General features: G+C 47.1%; 1 protein-coding gene across 3 annotated transcripts in view; it reads right to left on the bottom strand.

The window, feature by feature from the left end:
• The window catches only part of BABAM2 (BRISC and BRCA1 A complex member 2), a 462,713-nt gene that overhangs the window by 321,091 nt on the left and 118,770 nt on the right, over positions 1–22,852 (bottom strand). For all 3 annotated transcript variants that reach the window (XM_063918901.1, XM_063918900.1, XM_063918902.1), the window contains one exon: positions 18,777–18,851. In XM_063918901.1, coding sequence (XP_063774971.1) covers positions 18,777–18,851 — 75 coding nt within the window. The remainder of the gene's footprint in view (positions 1–18,776; positions 18,852–22,852) is intronic.

Raw genomic sequence — 22,852 nt, 5'->3', positions numbered from 1 at the left:
CACTGAAATGTAATCTGTTACAGCGCCCTGCTCACATCCAGCACTGTAATGTAATCAGTTACAGCTCCCTGCTCAGATCCAGCACTGTAACGTAATCAATTACAGCACCATGCTCAGATCCAGCACTGTAACGTAATCAGTTACAGCGCCCTGCCCAGATCCTACACTGTAACGTAATCAGTTACAGCAACCTGCTCAGATCCAGCACTGTAACGTAATCAGTTACAGCACCCTGCTCAGATCCAGCACTGTAATGTAATCAGTCACAGCACCCTGCTCAGATCCAGCACTGTAATTTAATCTGTTACAGCGCCCTGCTCACATCCAGCACTGTAATGTAATCAGTTACAGCTCCTTGCTCAGATCCAGCACTGTAACGTAATCAGTTACAGCACCCTGCTCAGATCCAGCACTGTAACGTAATCAGTTACAGCGCCCTGCTCAGATCCTGCACTGTAACGTAATCAGTTACAGCAACCTGCTCAGATCCAGCACTGTAACGTAATCAGTTACAGCGCCTTGCTCAGATCCAGCACTGTAATGTAATCAGTTACAGCACCCTGCTCAGATCCAGCACTGTAATGTAATCTGTTACAGCGCCCTGCTCACATTCAGCACTGTAATGTAATCAGTTACAGCGCCCTGCTCAGATCCTGCACTGTAATGTAATCAGTTACAGCACCCTGCTCAGATCCACCACTGTAATGTAATCTGTTACAGCACCCTGCTCACATCCAGCACTATAATGTAGTCGGTTACAGCACCCTGCTCAGATCCAGCACTGTAATGTTATCAGTTACAGCACCCTGTTAAGATCCAACACTGTAATGTAATCAGTTACAGCACCTTGCTCAGATCCTGCACTGTAACGTAATCAGTTACGGCACCCTGCTCAGATCCAGCACTGTAATGTAATCAGTTACAGCACCCTGCTCAAACCCAGCACTGTAATGTAATCAGTTACAGCACCTTGCTCAAATCCTGCACTGTAATGTAATCAGTTACAGCGCCCTGCTCAGATCCAGCACTGTAATGTAATCAGTTACAGCACCCTGCTCACACCCAGCACTATAATGTAATCAGTTACAGCACCCTGCTCAGATCCAGCACTGTAATGTAATCAGTTACAGCACCCTGCTCACACCCAGCACTGTAATGTAATCAGTTACAGCTCCCTGCTCAGATCCAGCACTGTAATGTAATCAGTTACAGCACCCTGCTCAGATCCTGCACTGTAACGTAATCAGTTACAGCACCCTGCTCAGATCCAGCACTGTAACGTAATCAGTTACAGCCCCCTGCTCAGATCCTGCACTGTAACGTAATCAGTTACAGCGACCTGCTCACACCCAGCACCGTCATGTAATCTGTTACAGTGCCCTGCTCACATCCAGCACTGTAATGTAATCAGTTACAGCGCCCTGCTCAGATCCAGCACTGTAATGTAATCAGTTACAGCACCCTGCTCAGATCCAGCACTGAAATGTAATCTGTTACAGCGCCCTGCTCACATCCAGCACTGTAATGTAATCAGTTACAGCTCCCTGCTCAGATCCAGCACTGTAACGTAATCAATTACAGCACCCTGCTCAGATCCAGCACTGTACCGTAATCAGTTACAGCGCCCTGCTCAGATCCTACACTGTAACGTAATCAGTTACAGCAACCTGCTCAGATCCAGCACTGTAACGTAATCAGTTACAGCACCCTGCTCAGATCCAGCACTGTAATGTAATCAGTTACAGCACCCTGCTCAGATCCAGCACTGTAATTTAATCTGTTACAGCGCCCTGCTCACATCCAGCACTGTAATGTAATCAGTTACAGCTCCTTGCTCAGATCCAGCACTGTAACGTAATCAGTTACAGCACCCTGCTCAGATCCAGCACTGTAACGTAATCAGTTACAGCGCCCTGCTCAGATCCAGCACTGTAACGTAATCAGTTACAGCGCCCTGCTCAGATCCAGCACTGTAATGTAATCAGTTACAGCACCCTGCTCACACCCATCACCGTAATGTAATCTGTTACAGCGCCCTGCTCACATCCAGCACTGTAATGTAATCAGTTACAGCACCCTGCTCAGATCCAGCACTGTAATGTAATCAGTTACAGCACCCTGCTCAGATCCAGCACTGAAATGTAATCTGTTACAGCGCCCTGCTCACATCCAGCACTGTAATGTAATCAGTTACAGCTCCCTGCTCAGATCCAGCACTGTAACGTAATCAATTACAGCACCCTGCTCAGATCCAGCACTGTAATGTAATCAGTTACAGCATCCTTCTCAGATCCTGCACTGTAACGTAATCAGTTACAGCGCCCTGCTCAGATCCAGCACTGTAACGTAATCAGTTACAGCGCCCTGCTCAGATCCTGCACTGTAACGTAATCAGTTACAGCACCCTGCTCAAACCCAGCACTGTAATGTAATCAGTTACAGCATCCTGCTCAAACCCAGCACTGTAATGTAATCAGTTACAGCACCCTGCTCAGATCCAGCACTGTAATGTAATCAGTTACAGCACCCTGCTCAGATCCAACACTGTAATGTAATCAGTTACAGCACCTTGCTCAAATCCTGCACTGTAATGTAATCAGTTACAGCGCCCTGCTCACACCCAGCACTATAATGTAATCAGTTACAGCACCCTGCTCACACCCAGCACTGTAATGTAATCAGTTACAGCACCCTGCTCACACCCAGCACTGTAATGTAATCAGTTACAGCACCCTGCTCAGATCCAGCACTGTAATGTAATCAGTTACAGCTCCCTGCTAACACCCAGCACCATAATGTAATCAGTTACAGCACCCTGCTCAGATCCAGCACTGTAATGTAATCAGTTACAGCACCCTGCTCAAACCCAGCACTGTAATGAAATCAGTTACATCGCCCTGCTCACATCCAGCACTGTAATGTAATCAGTTACAGCTCCCTGCTCAGATCCTGCACTGTAATGTAATCAGTTACAGCATCCTGCTCAAACCCAGCACTGTAATGTAATCAGTTACAGCACCCTGCTCAGATCCAGCACTGTAATTAAATCAGTTACAGCACCCTGCTCACACCCAGCACTGTAATGTAATCAGTTACAGCACCCTGCTCAGATCCAGCACTGTAACGTAATCAGTTACAGCACCCTGCTCAGATCCAGCACTGTAACGTAATCAGTTACAGCGCCCTGCTCAGATCCTGCACTGTAACGTAATCAGTTACAGCGCCCTGCTCAGATCCAGCACTGTAATGTAATCAGTTACAGCACCCTGCTCACACCCAGCACCGTAATGTAATCTGTTACAGTGCCCTGATCACATCCAGCACTGTAATGTAATCAGTTACAGCGCCCTGCTCAGATCCAGCACTGTAATGTAATCAGTTACAGCACCCTGCTCAGATCCAGCACTGAAATGTAATCTGTTACAGCGCCCTGCTCACATCCAGCACTGTAATGTAATCAGTTACAGCTCCCTGCTCAGATCCAGCACTGTAACGTAATCAATTACAGCACCATGCTCAGATCCAGCACTGTAACGTAATCAGTTACAGCACCCTGCTCAGATCCAGCACTGTAATGTAATCAGTCACAGCACCCTGCTCAGATCCAGCACTGTAATTTAATCTGTTACAGCGCCCTGCTCACATCCAGCACTGTAAGGTAATCAGTTACAGCTCCTTGCTCAGATCCAGCACTGTAACGTAATCAGTTACAGCACCCTGCTCAGATCCAGCACTGTAACGTAATCAGTTACAGCGCCCTGCTCAGATCCTGCACTGTAACGTAATCAGTTACAGCAACCTGCTCAGATCCAGCACTGTAACGTAATCAGTTACAGCGCCTTGCTCAGATCCAGCACTGTAATGTAATCAGTTACAGCACCCTGCTCAGATCCAGCACTGTAATGTAATCTGTTACAGCGCCCTGCTCACATTCAGCACTGTAATGTAATCAGTTACAGCGCCCTGCTCAGATCCTGCACTGTAATGTAATCAGTTACAGCACCCTGCTCAGATCCACCACTGTAATGTAATCTGTTACAGCACCCTGCTCACATCCAGCACTATAATGTAGTCGGTTACAGCACCCTGCTCAGATCCAGCACTGTAATGTTATCAGTTACAGCACCCTGTTAAGATCCAACACTGTAATGTAATCAGTTACAGCACCTTGCTCAGATCCTGCACTGTAACGTAATCAGTTACGGCACCCTGCTCAGATCCAGCACTGTAATGTAATCAGTTACAGCACCCTGCTCAAACCCAGCACTGTAATGTAATCAGTTACAGCACCTTGCTCAAATCCTGCACTGTAATGTAATCAGTTACAGCGCCCTGCTCAGATCCAGCACTGTAATGTAATCAGTTACAGCACCCTGCTCACACCCAGCACTATAATGTAATCAGTTACAGCACCCTGCTCAGATCCAGCACTGTAATGTAATCAGTTACAGCACCCTGCTCACACCCAGCACTGTAATGTAATCAGTTACAGCTCCCTGCTCAGATCCAGCACTGTAATGTAATCAGTTACAGCACCCTGCTCAGATCCTGCACTGTAACGTAATCAGTTACAGCACCCTGCTCAGATCCAGCACTGTAACGTAATCAGTTACAGCGCCCTGCTCAGATCCTGCACTGTAACGTAATCAGTTACAGCGACCTGCTCACACCCAGCACCGTCATGTAATCTGTTACAGTGCCCTGCTCACATCCAGCACTGTAATGTAATCAGTTACAGCGCCCTGCTCAGATCCAGCACTGTAATGTAATCAGTTACAGCACCCTGCTCAGATCCAGCACTGAAATGTAATCTGTTACAGCGCCCTGCTCACATCCAGCACTGTAATGTAATCAGTTACAGCTCCCTGCTCAGATCCAGCACTGTAACGTAATCAATTACAGCACCCTGCTCAGATCCAGCACTGTACCGTAATCAGTTACAGCGCCCTGCTCAGATCCTACACTGTAACGTAATCAGTTACAGCAACCTGCTCAGATCCAGCACTGTAACGTAATCAGTTACAGCACCCTGCTCAGATCCAGCACTGTAATGTAATCAGTTACAGCACCCTGCTCAGATCCAGCACTGTAATTTAATCTGTTACAGCGCCCTGCTCACATCCAGCACTGTAATGTAATCAGTTACAGCTCCTTGCTCAGATCCAGCACTGTAACGTAATCAGTTACAGCACCCTGCTCAGATCCTGCACTGTAACGTAATCAGTTACAGCACCCTGCTCAGATCCTGCACAGTAACGTAATCAGTTACAGCGCCCTGCTCAGATCCAGCACTGTAATGTAATCAGTTACAGCACCCTGCTCACACCCAGCACCGTAATGTAATCTGTTACAGCGCCCTGCTCACATCCAGCACTGTAATGTAATCAGTTACAGCGCCCTGCTTAGATCCATCACTGTAATGTAATCAGTTACAGCACCCTGCTCAGATCCAGCACTGAAATGTAATCTGTTACAGCGCCCTGCTCACATCCAGCACTGTAATGTAATCAGTTACAGCTCCCTGCTCAGATCCAGCACTGTAACGTAATCAATTACAGCACCCTGCTCAGATCCAGCACTGTAATGTAATCAGTTACAGCACCTTGCTCAGATCCTGCACTGTAACGTAATCAGTTACAGCGCCCTGCTCAGATCCAGCACTGTAATGTAATAAGTTACAGCACCCTGCTCACACCAAGCACTATAATGTAATCAGTTACAGCACCCTGCTCAGATCCAGCACTGTAATGTAATCAGTTACAGCACCCTGCTCACACCCAGCACTGTAATGTAATCAGTTACAGCATCCTGCTCAAACCCAGCACTGTAATGTAATCAGTTACAGCACCCTGCTCAGATCCTGCACTGTAACGTAATCAGTCACAGCAACCTGCTCGGATCCAGCACTGTAACGTAATCAGTTACAGCGCCTTGCTCAGATCCAGCACTGTAATGTAATCAGTTACAGCACCCTGCTCAGATCCAGCACTGTAATGTAATCTGTTACAGCGCCCTGCTCACATTCAGCACTGTAATGTAATCAGTTACAGCGCCCTGCTCAGATCCTGCACTGTAATGTAATCAGTTACAGCACCCTGCTCAGATCCACCACTGTAATGTAATCTGTTACAGCACCCTGCTCACATCCAGCACTATAATGTAGTCGGTTACAGCACCCTGCTCAGATCCAGCACTGTAATGTAATCCGTTACAGCACCCTGCTCACATCCAGCACTGTAATGTAATCAGTTACAGCACCCTGCTCAGATCCAGCACTGTAATGTAATCCGTTACAGCGCCCTGCTCAGATCCAGCACTGTAATGTAATCAGTTACAGCACCCTGTTCAGATCCAGCACTGTAATGTAATCAGTTACAGCACCCTGCTCAGATCCAGCACTGTAATGTAATCATAGTGTTCACTCTAGGAATTTTTTAGGGCAGGGTGCTGATCACGGGTAGGGCACATTTTTCATTCGGGAGGGCACATTTTTCGTTCGGGAGGGCACATTTTTCAATTAGAAGGGCAAAATTAGGTACATACTATAATGCTTGGTCCTCCCATTCCCACATGATAAAGAATGGGCAGTGCGCGCCAAAGGCGAAAATTTAGGGGCATTGTTTTTCGTGGGGTTAGGGGCATGGCCACATAATAGTGGCAATTCACATTACACCACACAATAGTGCAGCTAATACACACTGCACCAGGTAGAACCTCCTATACACACTGCGACAGGTAGAGCACGTTATACATATTGCGCCAGGCAGAGCACATTCTACACTTTGCGCCAGGCAGAGCACGTTATACACATTGCGCCAGGTAGAGAGCACTGAGACACACTGCACCAGGTAGAGAGCACTGAGACACACTGCACCAGGTAGAGAGCACTGAGACACACTGCACCAGGTAGAGAGCACTGAGACACACTGCACCAGGTAGAGAGCACCGAGAAACATTGCACCAGGTAGAGAGCACTGAGAAACATTGCACCAGGTAGAGAGCACCGAGAAACATTGCACCAGGTAGAGAGCACCGAGAAACATTGCACCAGGTAGAGAGCACCGAGAAACATTGCACCAGGTAGAGAGCACCGAGAAACATTGCACCAGGTAGAGAGCACCGAGAAACATTGCACCAGGTAGAGAGCACCGAGAAACATTGCACCAGGTAGAGAGCACCGAGAAACATTGCACCAGGTAGAGAGCACTGAGACACATTGGAGGAGGAGGGGGGGGGGGGGGGGGGTAGATGGTTCCGCACACACATAAGACAAGGGGTAGTGGGGCCACACACAGGGGGTTGGGGGGGGCAGGAGGGCACAAGGTGTCACACACACGGGGGGGGGGGCGCACAAACCAGGGTGAGGGGGGTAAAGTGTGCCACACACAAAGGCTGGGGGTAAATGGGGTCACATGCAGGGGGTGGGGGCAGGATATGGCAATGCATTAAAATACATGTTCATTACTTTGTGTGTATCTACTTACTCACACTCTGGCAGCTGAGGGTCACACTCCGGTAGATGGGTACGCTGGCTAGTGGCACTGGCTGGTGGGAGATGGGGGCTGCCCGCGGGTGTCTGGCCATGCACACAGAGAGGAGGGAGGGCTGGGTTTGCCTCGGCGGGAGAGGCAAACCCAGCCCTCCTGTCTCTCGCAGAGGAGGGGAGATGCGGCGGCTGACAACTAAGGACGGACGAGGTGGGCGGGCGGGACGGACGAGGTGGGCGGGACAGATGGGGCGGTACAGACGGGGCGGGCCGCGGAGGTCTCTGTCTCTCATGCAGGGAGACAGTGTGACTGTGATTAAGCACACTGGATTACTGCAGTAATGTGTCCGGTGGCTTGGCGGGGTCCGGCGGGCAGCAAAGTGCGGGGCGGGAGGGCGCACACAAATGGGCAGGGCGGCATTCAGGTGTCTAAAAAAGGGGCAGGGCGCAGCGCCCTGTGAAAGACACCTAGAGTGAACACTAGTAATCAGTTACAGCACCCTGCTCACATCCAGCACTGTAATGTAATCAGTTACAGCACCCTGCTCAGATCCAGCACTGTAATGTAATCCGTTACAGCGCCCTGCTTAGATCCAGCACTGTAATGTAATCAGTTACAACACCCTGCTCAGATCCAGCACTGTAATGTAATCAGTTACAACACCCTGCTCAGATCCAGCACTGTACTGTAATCTGTTGCAGCGCCCTGCTCACACCCAGCACTGTAATGTAATCAGTTACAGCGCCCTGCTCAGATCCAGCACTGTAATGTAATCTGTTACAGCACCCTGTTAAGATCCAACACTGCAATGTAATCAGTTACAGCACCTTGCTCAGATCCTGCACTGTAACGTAATCAGTTACAGCGCCCTGCTCAGATCCAGCACTGTAACGTAATCAGTTACAGCACCCTGCTCACACCCAGCACTATAATGTAATCAGTTACAGCACCCTGCTCAGATCCAGCACTGTAATGTAATCAGTTACAGCACCCTGCTCACACCCAGCACTGTAATGTAATCAGTTACAGCACCCTGCTCAGATCCAGCACTGTAATGTAATCAGTTACAGCTCCCTGCTAACACCCAGCACCGTAATGTAATCAGTTACAGCACCCTGCTCAGATCCAGCACTGTAATGTAATCAGTTACAGCACCCTGCTCAAACCCAGCACTGTAATGAAATCAGTTACAGCGCCCTGCTCACATCCAGCACTGTAATGTAATCAGTTACAGCTCCCTGCTCAGATCCTGCACTGTAACGTAATCAGTTACAGCACCCTGCTCAAACCCAGCACTGTAATGTAATCAGTTACAGCATCCTGCTCAAACCCAGCACTGTAATGTAATCAGTTACAGCACCCTGCTCAGATCCAGCACTGTAATGTAATCAGTTACAGCACGCTGCTCAAACCCAGCACTGTAATGAAATCAGTTACAGCACCCTGCTCAGATCCAGCACTGTAATGTAATCAGTTACAGCACCTTGCTCAAATCCTGCACTGTAATGTAATCAGTTACAGCTCCCTGCTCAGATCCAGCACTGTAACGTAATCAATTACAGCACCCTGCTCAGATCCAGCACTGTAATGTAATCACTTACAGCATCCTTCTCAGATCCTGCACTGTAACGTAATCAGTTACAGCGCCCTGCTCAGATCCAGCACTGTAACGTAATCAGTTACAGCACCCTGCTCAGATCCTGCACTGTAACGTAATGAGTTACAGCACCCTGCTCAAACCCAGCACTGTAATGTAATCAGTTACAGCATCCTGCTCAAACCCAGCACTGTAATGTAATCAGTTACAGCACCCTGCTCAGATCCAGCACTGTAATGTAATCAGTTACAGCACCCTGCTCAAACCCAGCACTGTAATGAAATCAGTTACAGCACCCTGCTCAGATCCAGCACTGTAATGTAATCAGTTACAGCACCTTGCTCAAATCCTGCACTGTAATGTAATCAGTTACAGCGCCCTGCTCAGATCCAGCACTGTAATGTAATCAGTTACAGCACCCTGCTCACACCCAGTACTATAATGTAATCAGTTACAGCACCCTGCTCAGATCCAGCACTGTAATGTAATCAGTTACAGCACCCTGCTCAGATCCAGCACTGTAATGTAATCAGTTACAGCACCCTGCTCACACCCAGCACTGTAATGTAATCAGTTACAGCACCCTGCTCAGATCAAGCACTGTAATGTAATCAGTTACAGCTCCCTGCTAACACCCAGCACCATAATGTAATCAGTTACAGCACCCTGCTCAGATCCAGCACTGTAATGTAATCAGTTACAGCACCCTGCTCAAACCCAGCACTGTAATGTAATCAATTACAGCTCCCTGCTCAGATCCTGCACTGTAACGTAATCAGTTACAGCACCCTGCTCAAACTCAGCACTGTAATGTAATCAGTTACAGCACCCTGCTCAGATCCAGCACTGTAATGAAATCAGTTACAGCACCCTGCTCACACCCAGCACTGTAATGTAATCAGTTACAGCACCCTGCTCAGATCCAGCACTGTAATGTAATCAGTTACAGCACCCTGCTCAGATCCAGCACTGTAATGTAATCAGTTACAGCACCCTGCTCACACCCAGCACTGTAATGTAATCAGTTACAGCTCCCTGCTCAGATCCAGCACTGTAATGTAATCAGTTACAGCACCCTGCTCAGATCCTGCACTGTAACGTAATCAATTACAGCACCCTGCTCAGATCCAGCACTGTAACGTAATCAGTTACAGCGCCCTGCTCAGATCCTGCACTGTAACGTAATCAGTTACAGCGCCCTGCTCACACCCAGCACCGTCATGTAATCTGTTACAGTGCCCTGCTCACATCCAGCACTGTAATGTAATCAGTTACAGCGCCCTGCTCAGATCCAGCACTGTAATGTAATCAGTTTCAGCACCCTGCTCAGATCCAGCACTGAAATGTAATCTGTTACAGCGCCCTGCTCACATACAGCACTGTAATGTAATCAGTTACAGCTCCCTGCTCAGATCCAGCACTGTACCGTAATCAGTTACAGCGCCCTGCTCAGATCCTACACTGTAACGTAATCAGTTACAGCAACCTGCTCAGATCCAGCACTGTAACGTAATCAGTTACAGCACCCTGCTCAGATCCAGCACTGTAATGTAATCAGTTACAGCACCCTGCTCAGATCCAGCACTGTAATTTAATCTGTTACAGCGCACTGCTCACATCCAGCACTGTAATGTAATCAGTTACAGCTCCTTGCTCAGATCCAGCACTGTAACGTAATCAGTTACAGCACCCTGCTCAGATCCAGCACTGTAATGTAATCAGTTACAGCGCCCTGCTCAGATCCTGCACTGTAACGTAATCAGTCACAGCAACCTGCTCGGATCCAGCACTGTAACGTAATCAGTTACAGCGCCTTGCTTAGATCCAGCACTGTAATGTAATCAGTTGCAGCACCCTGCTCAGATCCAGCACTGTAATGTAATCTGTTACAGCGCCCTGCTCACATCCAGCACTGTAATGTAATCAGTTACAGCGCCCTGCTCAGATCCTGCACTGTAATGTAATCCGTTACAGCGCCCTGCTCAGATCCAGCACTGTAATGTAATCAGTTGCAGCACCCTGTTCAGATCCAGCACTGTAATGTAATCAGTTACAGCACCCTGCTCAGATCCAGCACTGTAATGTAATCAGTTACAGCACCCTGCTCACATCCGGCACTGTAATGTAATCCGTTACAGCGCCCTGCTTAGATCCAACACTGTAATGTAATCAGTTACAACACCCTGCTCAGATCCAGCACTGTAATGTAATCAGTTACAACACCCTGCTCAGATCCAGCACTGTACTGTAATCTGTTGCAGCGCCCTGCTCACACCCAGCACTGTAATGTAATCAGTTACAGCGCCCTGCTCAGATCCAGCACTGTAATGTAATCTGTTACAGCACCCTGTTAAGATCCAACACCGTAATGTAATCAGTTACAGCACCCTGCTCAGATCCAGCACTGTAATGTAATCAGTTACAGCACCCTGCTCAAACCCAGCACTGTAATGAAATCAGTTACAGCGCCCTGCTCACATCCAGCACTGTAATGTAATCAGTTACAGCTCCCTGCTCAGATCCTGCACTGTAACGTAATCAGTTACAGCACCCTGCTCAAACCCAGCACTGTAATGTAATCAGTTACAGCATCCTGCTCAAACCCAGCACTGTAATGTAATCAGTTACAGCACCCTGCTCAAATCCAGCACTGTAATGTAATCAGTTACATCGCCCTGCTCACATCCAGCACTGTAATGTAATCAGTTACAGCTCCCTGCTCAGATCCTGCACTGTAACGTAATCAGTTACAGCACCCTGCTCAAACCCAGCACTGTAATGTAATCAGTTACAGCATCCTGCTCAAACCCAGCACTGTAATGTAATCAGTTACAGCACCCTGCTCAGATCCAGCACTGTAATTAAATCAGTTACAGCACCCTGCTCACACCCAGCACTGTAATGTAATCAGTTACAGCACCCTGCTCAGATCCAGCACTGTAACGTAATCAGTTACAGCACCCTGCTCAGATCCAGCACTGTAACGTAATCAGTTACAGCGCCCTGCTCACATCCAGCACTATAATGTAGTCGGTTACAGCACCCTGCTCACACCCAGCACTGTAACGTAATCAGTTACAGCTCCCTGCTCAGATCCAGCACTGTAACGTAATCAGTTACAGCACCCTGCTCAGATCCAGCACTGTAATGTAATCAGTTACAGCACCCTGCTCACACCCAGCACTGTAATGTAATCTGTTACAGCTCCCTGCTCAGATCCAGCACTGTAATGTAATCAGTTACAGCACCCTGCTCAGATCCTGCACTGTAACGTAATCAGTTACAGCACCCTGCTCAGATCCAGCACTGTAACGTAATCAGTTACAGCGCCCTGCTCAGATCCTGCACTGTAATGTAATCAGTTACAGCACCCTGCTCACACCCAGCACCGTAATGTAATCTGTTACAGCGCCCTGCTCACATCCAGCACCGTAATGTAATCTGTTACAGCGCCCTGCTCACATCCAGCACTGTAATGTAATCAGTTACAGCACCCTGCTCAGATCCAGCACTGAAATGTAATCAATTACAGCACCCTGCTCAGATCCAGCACTGTAATGTAATCACTTACAGCATCCTTCTCAGATCCTGCACTGTAACGTAATCAGTTACAGCGCCCTGCTCAGATCCAGCACTGTAACGTAATCAGTTACAGCGCCCTGCTCAGATCCTGCACTGTAACGTAATGAGTTACAGCACCCTGCTCAAACCCAGCACTGTAATGTAATCAGTTACAGCATCCTGCTCAAACCCAGCACTGTAATGTAATCAGTTACAGCACCCTGCTCAGATCCAGCACTGTAATGTAATCAGTTACAGCACCCTGCTCAAACCCAGCACTGTAATGAAATCAGTTACAGCACCCTGCTCAGATCCAGCACTGTAATGTAATCAGTTACAGCACCTTGCTCAAATCCTGCACTGTAATGTAATCAGTTACAGCGCCCTGCTCAGATCCAGCACTGTAATGTAATCAGTTACAGGACCCTGCTCACACCCAGCACTATAATGTAATCAGTTACAGCACCCTGCTCAGATCCAGCACTGTAATGTAATCAGTTACAGCGACCTGCTCACACCCAGCACCGTCATGTAATCTGTTACAGTGCCCTGCTCACATCCAGCACTGTAATGTAATCAGTTACAGCACCCTGCTCAGATCCAGCACTGAAATGTAATCTGTTACAGCGCCCTGCTCACATCCAGCACTGTAATGTAATCAGTTACAGCACCCTGCTCAGATCCAGCACTGAAATGTAATCAGTTACAGCTCCCTGCTCAGATCCAGCACTGTAACGTAATCAATTACAGCACCCTGCTCAGATCCAGCACTGTACCGTAATCAGTTACAGCGCCCTGCTCAGATCCTACACTGTAACGTAATCAGTTACAGCAACCTGCTCAGATCCAGCACTGCAACGTAATCAGTTACAGCACCCTGCTCAGATCCAGCACTGTAATGTAATCAGTTACAGCACCCTGCTCAGATCCAGCACTGTAATTTAATCTGTTACAGCGCCCTGCTCACATCCAGCACTGTAATGTAATCAGTTACAGCTCCTTGCTCAGATCCAGCACTGTAACGTAATCAGTTACAGCACCCTGCTCAGATCCAGCACTGTAACGTAATCAGTTACAGCGCCCTGCTCAGATCCTGCACTGTAACGTAATCAGTCACAGCAACCTGCTCAGATCCAGCACTGTAACGTAATCAGTTACAGCGCCTTGCTCAGATTCAGCACTGTAATGTAATCAGTTACAGCACCCTGCTCAGATCCAGCACTGTAATGTAATCTGTTACAGCGCCCTGCTCACATCCAGCACTGTAATGTAATCAGTTACAGCACCCTGCTCAGATCCTGCACTGTAATGTAATCAGTTACAGCACCCTGCTCAGATCCACCACTGTAATGTAATCTGTTACAGCACCCTGCTCACATCCAGCACTATAATGTAGTCGGTTACAGCACCCTGCTCAGATCCAGCACTGTAATGTAATCCGTTACAGCACCCTGCTCACATCCAGCACTGTAATGTAATCAGTTACAGCACCCTGCTCAGATCCAGCACTGTAATGTAATCCGTTACAGCGCCCTGCTCAGATCCAGCACTGTAATGTAATCAGTTACAGCACCCTGTTCAGATCCAGCACTGTAATGTAATCAGTTACAGCACCCTGCTCAGATCCAGCACTGTAATGTAATCAGTTACAGCACCCTGCTCACATCCAGCACTGTAATGTAATCAGTTACAGCACCCTGCTCAGATCCAGCACTGTAATGTAATCCGTTACAGCGCCCTGCTTAGATCCAGCACTGTAATGTAATCAGTTACAACACCCTGCTCAGATCCAGCACTGTAATGTAATCAGTTACAACACCCTGCTCAGATCCAGCACTGTACTGTAATCTGTTGCAGCGCCCTGCTCACACCCAGCACTGTAATGTAATCAGTTACAGCACCCTGCTCAGATCCAGCACTGTAATGTAATCAGTTACAGCACCCTGCTCAGACCCAGCACTGTAATGTAAGCAGTTACAGCGCCCTGCTCAGATCCAGCACTGTAATGTAATCTGTTACAGCGCCCTGCTCACATCCAGCACTGTAATGTAATCAGTTAAGGCACCCTGCTCAGATCCAGCACTGTAATGTAATCAGTTACAGCTCCCTGCTCAGATCCACCACTGTAATGTAATCCATTAAAGCGCCCTGCTCAGATCCAGCACTGCAATGTAATCAGTTACAGCACCCTGCGCCAGATCCAGCACTGTAATGTAATCAGTTACAGCACCCTGCTCAGATCCACCACTGTAATGTAATCAGTTAAAGCGCCCTGCTCAGATCCTGCATTGTAACGTAATCAGTTACAGCGCCCTGCTCAGATACAGCACTGTAATATAATCAGTTACAGCACCCTGTTCAGAACCAGCACTGTAATGTAATCAGTTACAGAACCCTGCGCCAGATCCAGCACTGTAATGTAATCAGTTACAGCACCCTGCTCAGATCCACCACTGTAATGTAATCCGTTAAAGCGCCCTGCTCAGATCCTGCACTGTAACGTAATCAGTTACAGCGCCCTGCTCAGATACAGCACTGTAATATAATCAGTTACAGCACCCTGCTCACATCCAGCACTGTAATGTAATCAGTCACAGCACCCTGCTCACACCCAGCACTGTAATGTAATCAGTCACAGCACCCTGCTCAGATCCAGCACTGTAATGTGATCCGTTACAGCACCCTGCGCCAGATCCAGCACTGTAATGTAATCAGTTACAGCACCCTGTTCAGATCCAGCACTGTAATATAATCAGTTACAGCACCCTGCTCACATCCAGCACTGTAATGTAATCAGTCACAGCACCCTGCTCACATCCAGCACTGTAATGTGATCAGTTACAGCACCCTGCTCAGATCCAGCACTGTAATGTAATCAGTCACAGCACCCTGCTCAGTTCGAGCACTGTAATGTGATCAGTTACAGCACCCTGCGCCAGATCCAGCACTGTAATGTAATCAGTTACAGCACCCTGTGCAGAACCAGCACTGTAATATAATCAGTTACAGCGCCCTGCTCACATCCAGCACTGTAATGTAATCCGTTACAGCGCCCTGCTCACATCCAGCACTGTAACGTAATCAGTTACAGCACCCTGCTCAGATCCAGCACTGTAATGTAATCAGTTACAGCACCCTGCTCACACCCAGCACTGTAATGTAATCCGTTACAGCGCCCTGCTCAGATCCAGCACTGTAATGTAATCAGTTACAGCACCCTGCTCAGATCCAGCACTGTAATGTAATCAGTTACAGCGCCCTGCTCACATCCAGCACTGTAATGTAATCCGTTACAGCGCCCTGCTCAGATCCAGCACTGTAATGTAATCAGTTACAGCGCCCTGCTCACATCCAGCACTGTAATGTAATCAGTTACAGCACCCTGTGCAGAACCAGCACTGTAATATAATCAGTTACAGCACCCTGCTCAGATTCAGCACTGTAATGTAATCAGTTACAGCACCCTGCTCACATCCAGCACTGTAATGTAATCAGTCACAGCACCCTGCTCACATCCAGCACTGTAATGTAATCTGTTACAGCGCCCTGTTCAGAACCAGCACTGTAATATAATCAGTTACAGCACCCTGCTCAGATTCAGCACTGTAATGTAATCAGTCACAGCACCCTGCTCAGATCCAGCACTGTAATGTAATCAGTCACAGCACCCTGCTCAGATCCAGCACTGTAATGTAATCAGTCACAGCACCCTGCTCAGATCCAGCACTGTAATGTAATCAATTACAGCTCCCTGCTCAATATTATGAGATGGGTTCCATCCAGGACTTAAAAGAAAATAATGTATTGTCTCCCAAAAACCTAAAACAGTTCTGATGCCCCCATTTCCCAATCACCCATCGTGAACGGAACGTAAATTCATCCTCCCCTTGCCACCCTCCCCCTGTTCCTTAGAATAATTAAGTTTTCCTATAACCTTTAGTTTTCTTGGGACAGTTACAATGAATTAATTGTACTGTTCGGTTTTGCCGCATTACCAGTCTCATCATTATATAGTAGTAATAGGAGACATACAATTGTGAGTATTTTGCTTTTGCCTCAGTCCTGTCATTTTTTTAGCTTATATTATTACCTTGAAGTGGAATACAATTTCCATTTAAAAAAAAGAAAAAAAAGACACAACTATTATAAAATGAATAAATGTTCCCAGTAGTGGCCATGACTAGCGCATCTGTATGTTTCTGTAACCGATTCAGTTCAAAGTTGTGAACAGACAAATAACAAAATTGCGGAGATATAGGCCCTCATTCCGAGTTGTTCGCTCGCTAGCTGCTTTTAGCAGCTGTGCACACGCTAAGCCGCCGCCTACTGGGAGTGTATCTTAGCTTATCAAAATTGCGAACGAAAAATTAGCAAAATTGCGAATAGACACTTCTTAGCAGTTTCTGAGTAGCTCGAGACTTACTCGGCATCTGCGATCAGTTCAGTCAGTTTCGTTCCTGGTTTGACGTCACAAACACTCCCAGCGTTCGGCCAGCCACTCCCGCGTTTTTCCCAGAAACGGTAGCGTTTTTTCGCACACACCCATAAAACGGCCAGTTTCCGCCCAGAAACACCCACTTCCTGTCAATCACATTACGATCACCAGAACGAAGAAAAAACCTCGTAATGCCGTGAGTAAAATACCTAACTGTATAGCAAATTTACTTGGCGCAGTCGCACTGCGGACATTGCGCATGCGCATTAGCGACTAATCTCTCCGTTGCGAGAAAAATATAACGAGCGAACAACTCGGAATGACCCCCATAATGCGGACATGCTGTAAACTTAGCAATTGTACACAATAAATTGCATTGTGTCTGGATAAGTAAGCAGTACTGCCATCTGACAGGATAGTATATAGGTCATAGGACGACTTAAGGTCTTGTTATAGCACCATACAAAAAACTGCATAAATGGGTTTTCTGTTCAGCATTTACAGTTTTTCAAGGCCACAAAAGTACTTATCTATTATTCTTAGTAGTGTGGAGGTGAGGGCATGATCAGTTATAATGGTGGCACTTTAGTGGGTCAGCCAGGGGTAATGCATGGGAGAGAAGAGGGTCAGGGTCAGTAAAAACTATACTGTGTTAGGAAAGCCAAAGAATCACTGTAGAAGGGATTTTGCACCTGTAAAAAAATTGCCATGCAAAAACATTGCCTTCATATTGTACCCAGCAGTGGTGTGGGGGCTGCAGACCCTCTGCATCAGCCTCAACAACAGCCTGCGGACCAACGAGTGATATAGCAAGGTCACACTAATACAAAACAAACAGGTTCATTATAAGTACTCCCACTTGTGACCTTTACAATCACTAAATAATGTCACTGATCACACACAATGTTATCATTTAATAACACGAGATATGGTATGCAGAACATTGCAGAATAATGCCTTCCCAATCCAGCTGCCCACACCCCGGCTCTCTCAGGTAGCCTGGCGAAGCGTCATACAGGCCCGAGAATGTAGCAAGCAAAAACACTACCTAATGCAGTGGTCCGCATTATTTTATTTTTTTGGCTGCTCACAAAAATATATTGTTACCAAAAAGGCCGACAGTATGAAAGGTCCTTGAATTCTATTTTATTCACACTAGCCAATGTTGTTAAAGATTAATATTCCATTCTTCATGTCAGCAGGTCTCAGAAACATCTCCCACTACCAGATGGCAAAAAGACAGAGTGTTCCCAACGTAAAGGAGACACTTTGACCGCCCCCTCACTTCTCTTCTTGGTCAATCCATTACCCCAATGCAATGGAAAGCAAGCTGGAGTATGTTTAAATAAGCTGGATAGTAGCTTGTGCGCTGGACTTTGCTCTAGGATGGCGCTCATTGCTGGCTCTCAGATGCAGTACAGCGGTGGACTATCGGGGGCAAGTTATGCATATCTGGTGGGTAGGAACGGTTGAATAGGTGTCGTCTCAAAGTGGAGAAAGTGAAAGCCCATAGATCCAGAAACTGCAGAGCCTACAGACTTTGAGAGGCCACCTCTACCTGGCTATCCGGATGCAGATGTCAGTATACCCCATACAGAAAGCAGAATGGTGTGGAATAATTTAGGGATGTTAACAGTTATGGGTCAATGTAAGTGGCAGATGTTCATATGTTTACATCAAAATGAAAGATTTTTACCTTCAGCAGATAGATGGGGATATTGCTGAAATCCACTGGCAGCTTTAAGAGGAATCGGGCAGAGAACTCTCCTGTCTGCAAAAGAAAAAAAGGAATCAACAGCCGTTCAGATGTCAACACCCACCAAGCAGTCCACAAAGTACTAGTAGTCCTTGCTGAATGGGTACCTAGGGTGCAACATCATAAACCCAATGACTGGGTATTGCTAGAGACTCTACGTTGTGAGAAGTTGCTGGGAGAACACGTGCTGGGGAGAAGAGAATGCAACTCATACTGGGACTGCAAATAATGTGGTTAATGGTAGTATACAAGGGCCATTTGTTCACAGTCCTGTACTTCACATATTTCTACAGTTTAATACGCGTGTCTGTTTATAAGAAGCAATACTGGAGATAATATAGGGATTCAACACTTCACCTATCCAGGCCTGGTTCATTAAGGCTACAATATTTGCGGTCCATTTATTCTTTTGGACCATTCTCAACAGTGAAAGATAATTGCCCAGAGATTGGAAGGAGGCAGAGGGGACCCTGTGGGTCATTCTGAGTTGTTCGCTCGCAAGCAGTTTTTAGCAGCCATGCAAACGCTATGCCGCCGCCCACTGAGTGTATTTTAGCTTAGCCTAAGTGTGAACGAAAGGATTGCAGAGCGGCTACAAAATAATTTTGTGCAGTTTCTGAGTAGCTTCAGACCTACTCAGCGCTTGCGATGACTTCAGACTGTTCAGTTCCTGTTTTGACGTCACAAACACGCCCTGCGTTCACCCAGCCACGCCTCCGTTTTTGCTGGCATGCCTGTGTTTTTCCGAACACTCCCTGAAACTGGTCAGTTGACACCCAGAAACGCTCACTTCATGTCAATCACTCTGCGGCCAGCAGTGCGACTGAAAAGCTTCACTAGACCCTGTGTAAAACGACACACGTGGAAGAGGTTGTCACATAAGGCCTCCCAGGAGAGCACCGCGTGGAAGAGGCTGTCACCTAAGGCCTCTCAGGAGAGCACAATGTGGAAGGGTCTTCACCTAAGGCTTTGCAGGAGAGCGCCATGTGGATGAGGCTGGCATTTAAAGTCTCTCAGGAGAGCATCACGTGGATAGGCTGTCACCTAAGCCCTCTCAGGAGAGCATCTTGTGGGATATTCTCCCACTTAAGGCCTCTCAGGAGCGCATCACATGGAAAAGGCTGTTACGTAAGGTTACTCAGGACAGCACCTTGTGGAAGAGGTTGTCACATAAGTCCTCTGAGGAGAGCATCACGTGGAAGAGGCCGTAACCTAAGGTCTCTCAGGAGTGCATCATGTGGAAGAGGTTTTCACATAAGTCATTCTCAGGAGAGCTCCAGATAGAAGAGGCTGTCACCTAAACCCACTAGGGAGACCATCATGTGTAAGATGCTGTCGCCTAAGGCTTCTCAGGAGAGCACCGCGTGGAAGAGGCTGTTACCCAAGGCCTCTCAGGAGAGCACAATGTGGAAGAGTCTTCACCTAAGACTTTGCAGGAGAGCGCCATGTGGATGAGGCTGGCATTTAAAGGCTCTCAGGAGAGCATCACGTGGAAGAGGCCATAACCTAAGGTCACTCAGGAGAGCACCATATGGAAGAGGCTGTCACCTAAGGCCTCTCAGGAGAGCATCACATGGAAAAGGCTGTCACCTAAGCCTTCTCAGGAGAGCATCTTGTGGAAAATTCTCTCACTTAAGGAATCTCAGGAGAGCACCACATGGAAAAGGCTGTTACGTAAGGTTACTCAGGACAGCACCTTGTGGAAGAGGTTGTCAAATAAGTCCTCTCAGGAGAGCACCCTGTGGAAGAGGCTGTCACCTAAGGCCTCTCAGGAGAGCACCACGTGGAAGAGGATGTCACCTAAGGCCTCCCATGAAAGCACCACTTGGAAGAGGCTGTCACCTAAGGCCTCCCAGGAAAGCACCACGTGGAAGAGGCTGTCACCTAAGGCCTCCCAGGAAAGCACTACGTGGAAGAGGCTGTCACCTAAGGTCTCTCAGGAGAGCACCATTTGGATGAGGTTGTCACCTAAGACCTCTCAGGACAGCACCACGTGGAAGATGCTGTCACCTAAGGCTACCCAGGAGAGTACGATGTACTGTAGAAGAGGCTTACTTAATGAAATCTAGAGGGAAAAAAAATATAGAGAAAAAACGCATATCCTCACCAATATATAGACAGATAAAATGCTTATCTAGTCATTTAATAACTTAGGACATTTTTCCTTAAATAATTAGACATCTGACTGCAATGAGAACTCCCAGTGTGCATTACTGCACATAAATGACACTATGTATCAAACAAGGAAACTCTTTCCTTCCTACGGATGCCAGAAAATTAATGTTTCGGGAAAAACCCAGGAGAAAGTGTATCCTCATACAGTCCTGTGTAAATAAGCACACTAGCCATTTCCTCTTTCCGTCTGTCACAGTTACTGCTTGCGTTAATGTCACAATTGTCTCTATTTGCATAGAATACTGTAACTATTTCTATCCAAGAATACTTACAGAGTACTGCATGTCCCCACATTGCCCCTATCCCAAGCCAGGTATACTACAGCAATGCTTTGAAATAAAGGTCTTAAGAGATGTAAATATTACCACACCATGGAGGAGATTATTCAGAGTTTGGAGAGAGATAAAGTACCAACCAATCAGTTCCTGTCATTTTACAGACTGTAAAATAATGGCTGTATGTACAAGTCCTATCTGCACACTGTGGGACAGAACATGCTACAAATTTCAGCTGCACATCCAGCACGGAAACGCAAAATGACCTGTCCACGACGCATCATTTGCGGGAGCCTTAGAACATGTGCGAATACATGTTAATGCTGATGACGTGAAATCCTACCTACACGTTGGGACTGAATCTCTAAATATAACAGGTGCTTTCGTTGCTGCTCGTGGAAATGTTTGTTTGCTGCGTCTGTATTAGAGGGTGTTTTTACATTTTGTTACTACCTAGTAATGATTGCGAGATTTGCACGCAATGCCAATGGTTAAACGCACGGGAATAAGGGTGTGACAAATGCCGGGTGGAGTTTGGTATGGGGGTTCAACAATCAAAATGTCAACAACGAGAAGCGGGACAGTGCAAGGTCAAACCTAGGATGCCGACACGTCAATAATAAGATTTAAAGCATTTTAATAGGGTCAGCTTTACAGCCTCAAATATGATGCTAAAACTCCAAAAAGGAGATTTACAGACTGAAGGAATGGACCCAAGATACCAAATAATGTATATAATGGGTAAGGGTGAAACAAATAAACCCAAAAAGAATCCCTCGCTCAAGATATTGGTATGACAGCACCAGTTGTTTGCCCTAAGAGGCAGCAGGGTTGATGTAGTGGTTAGCATAACAGTATCACAGCTCTGAGGATAATTTCTGACCAAGATACCATCTGGGTGGACTTATATATATCTATATGTAGATAGATAGAGAGCAAGAGAGAGAGGGAAAGAGAGAGAGATAGGGGGGTATTCAATTTGTGCCATTTTTCGGTACTTTTCGCCCGTTTTTAAGTCGACTTTACATTCGACCAATTCAATGCTCGTGCCGTTTTTTCGACTGGTCAAAAAATGTGGAACTGGCGGAAACCACGTGTATCAGCGAATTTGCCTCCGATACATGTGTTTTGGCGAATTTGCGGGCGTTTTCGGGCATTTTTGGTGCAATCTTCACGCATGCCGATTCGACAAAAAAAAAAAAGGTGACACGGTATGGGCAAAAATGGATTCAAAAATTGTGTTAAATTAGTGCTGTTTTTTCGACCAGTAGAAAAAATAAGATTTTACTTACCGATAAATCTATTTCTCATAGTCCGTAGTGGATGCTGGGGACTCCGTCAGGACCATGGGGGATAGCGGCTCCGCAGGAGACAGGGCACAAAAGCAAGCTTTTAGGATCACATGGTGTGTACTGGCTCCTCCCCCTATGACCCTCCTCCAAGCCTCAGTTAGGTACTGTGCCCGGACGAGCGTACACAGTAAGGAAGGATCTTGAATCCCGGGTAAGACTCATACCAGCCACACCAATCACACCGTACAACTTGTGATTTGAACCCAGTTAACAG

Source organism: Pseudophryne corroboree, chromosome 4 (genome assembly GCF_028390025.1).
Source record: "Pseudophryne corroboree isolate aPseCor3 chromosome 4, aPseCor3.hap2, whole genome shotgun sequence".
Classification (NCBI taxonomy): Eukaryota; Metazoa; Chordata; class Amphibia; order Anura; family Myobatrachidae; genus Pseudophryne; species Pseudophryne corroboree.
This window is presented reverse-complemented; position numbering and strand designations above follow the sequence as displayed.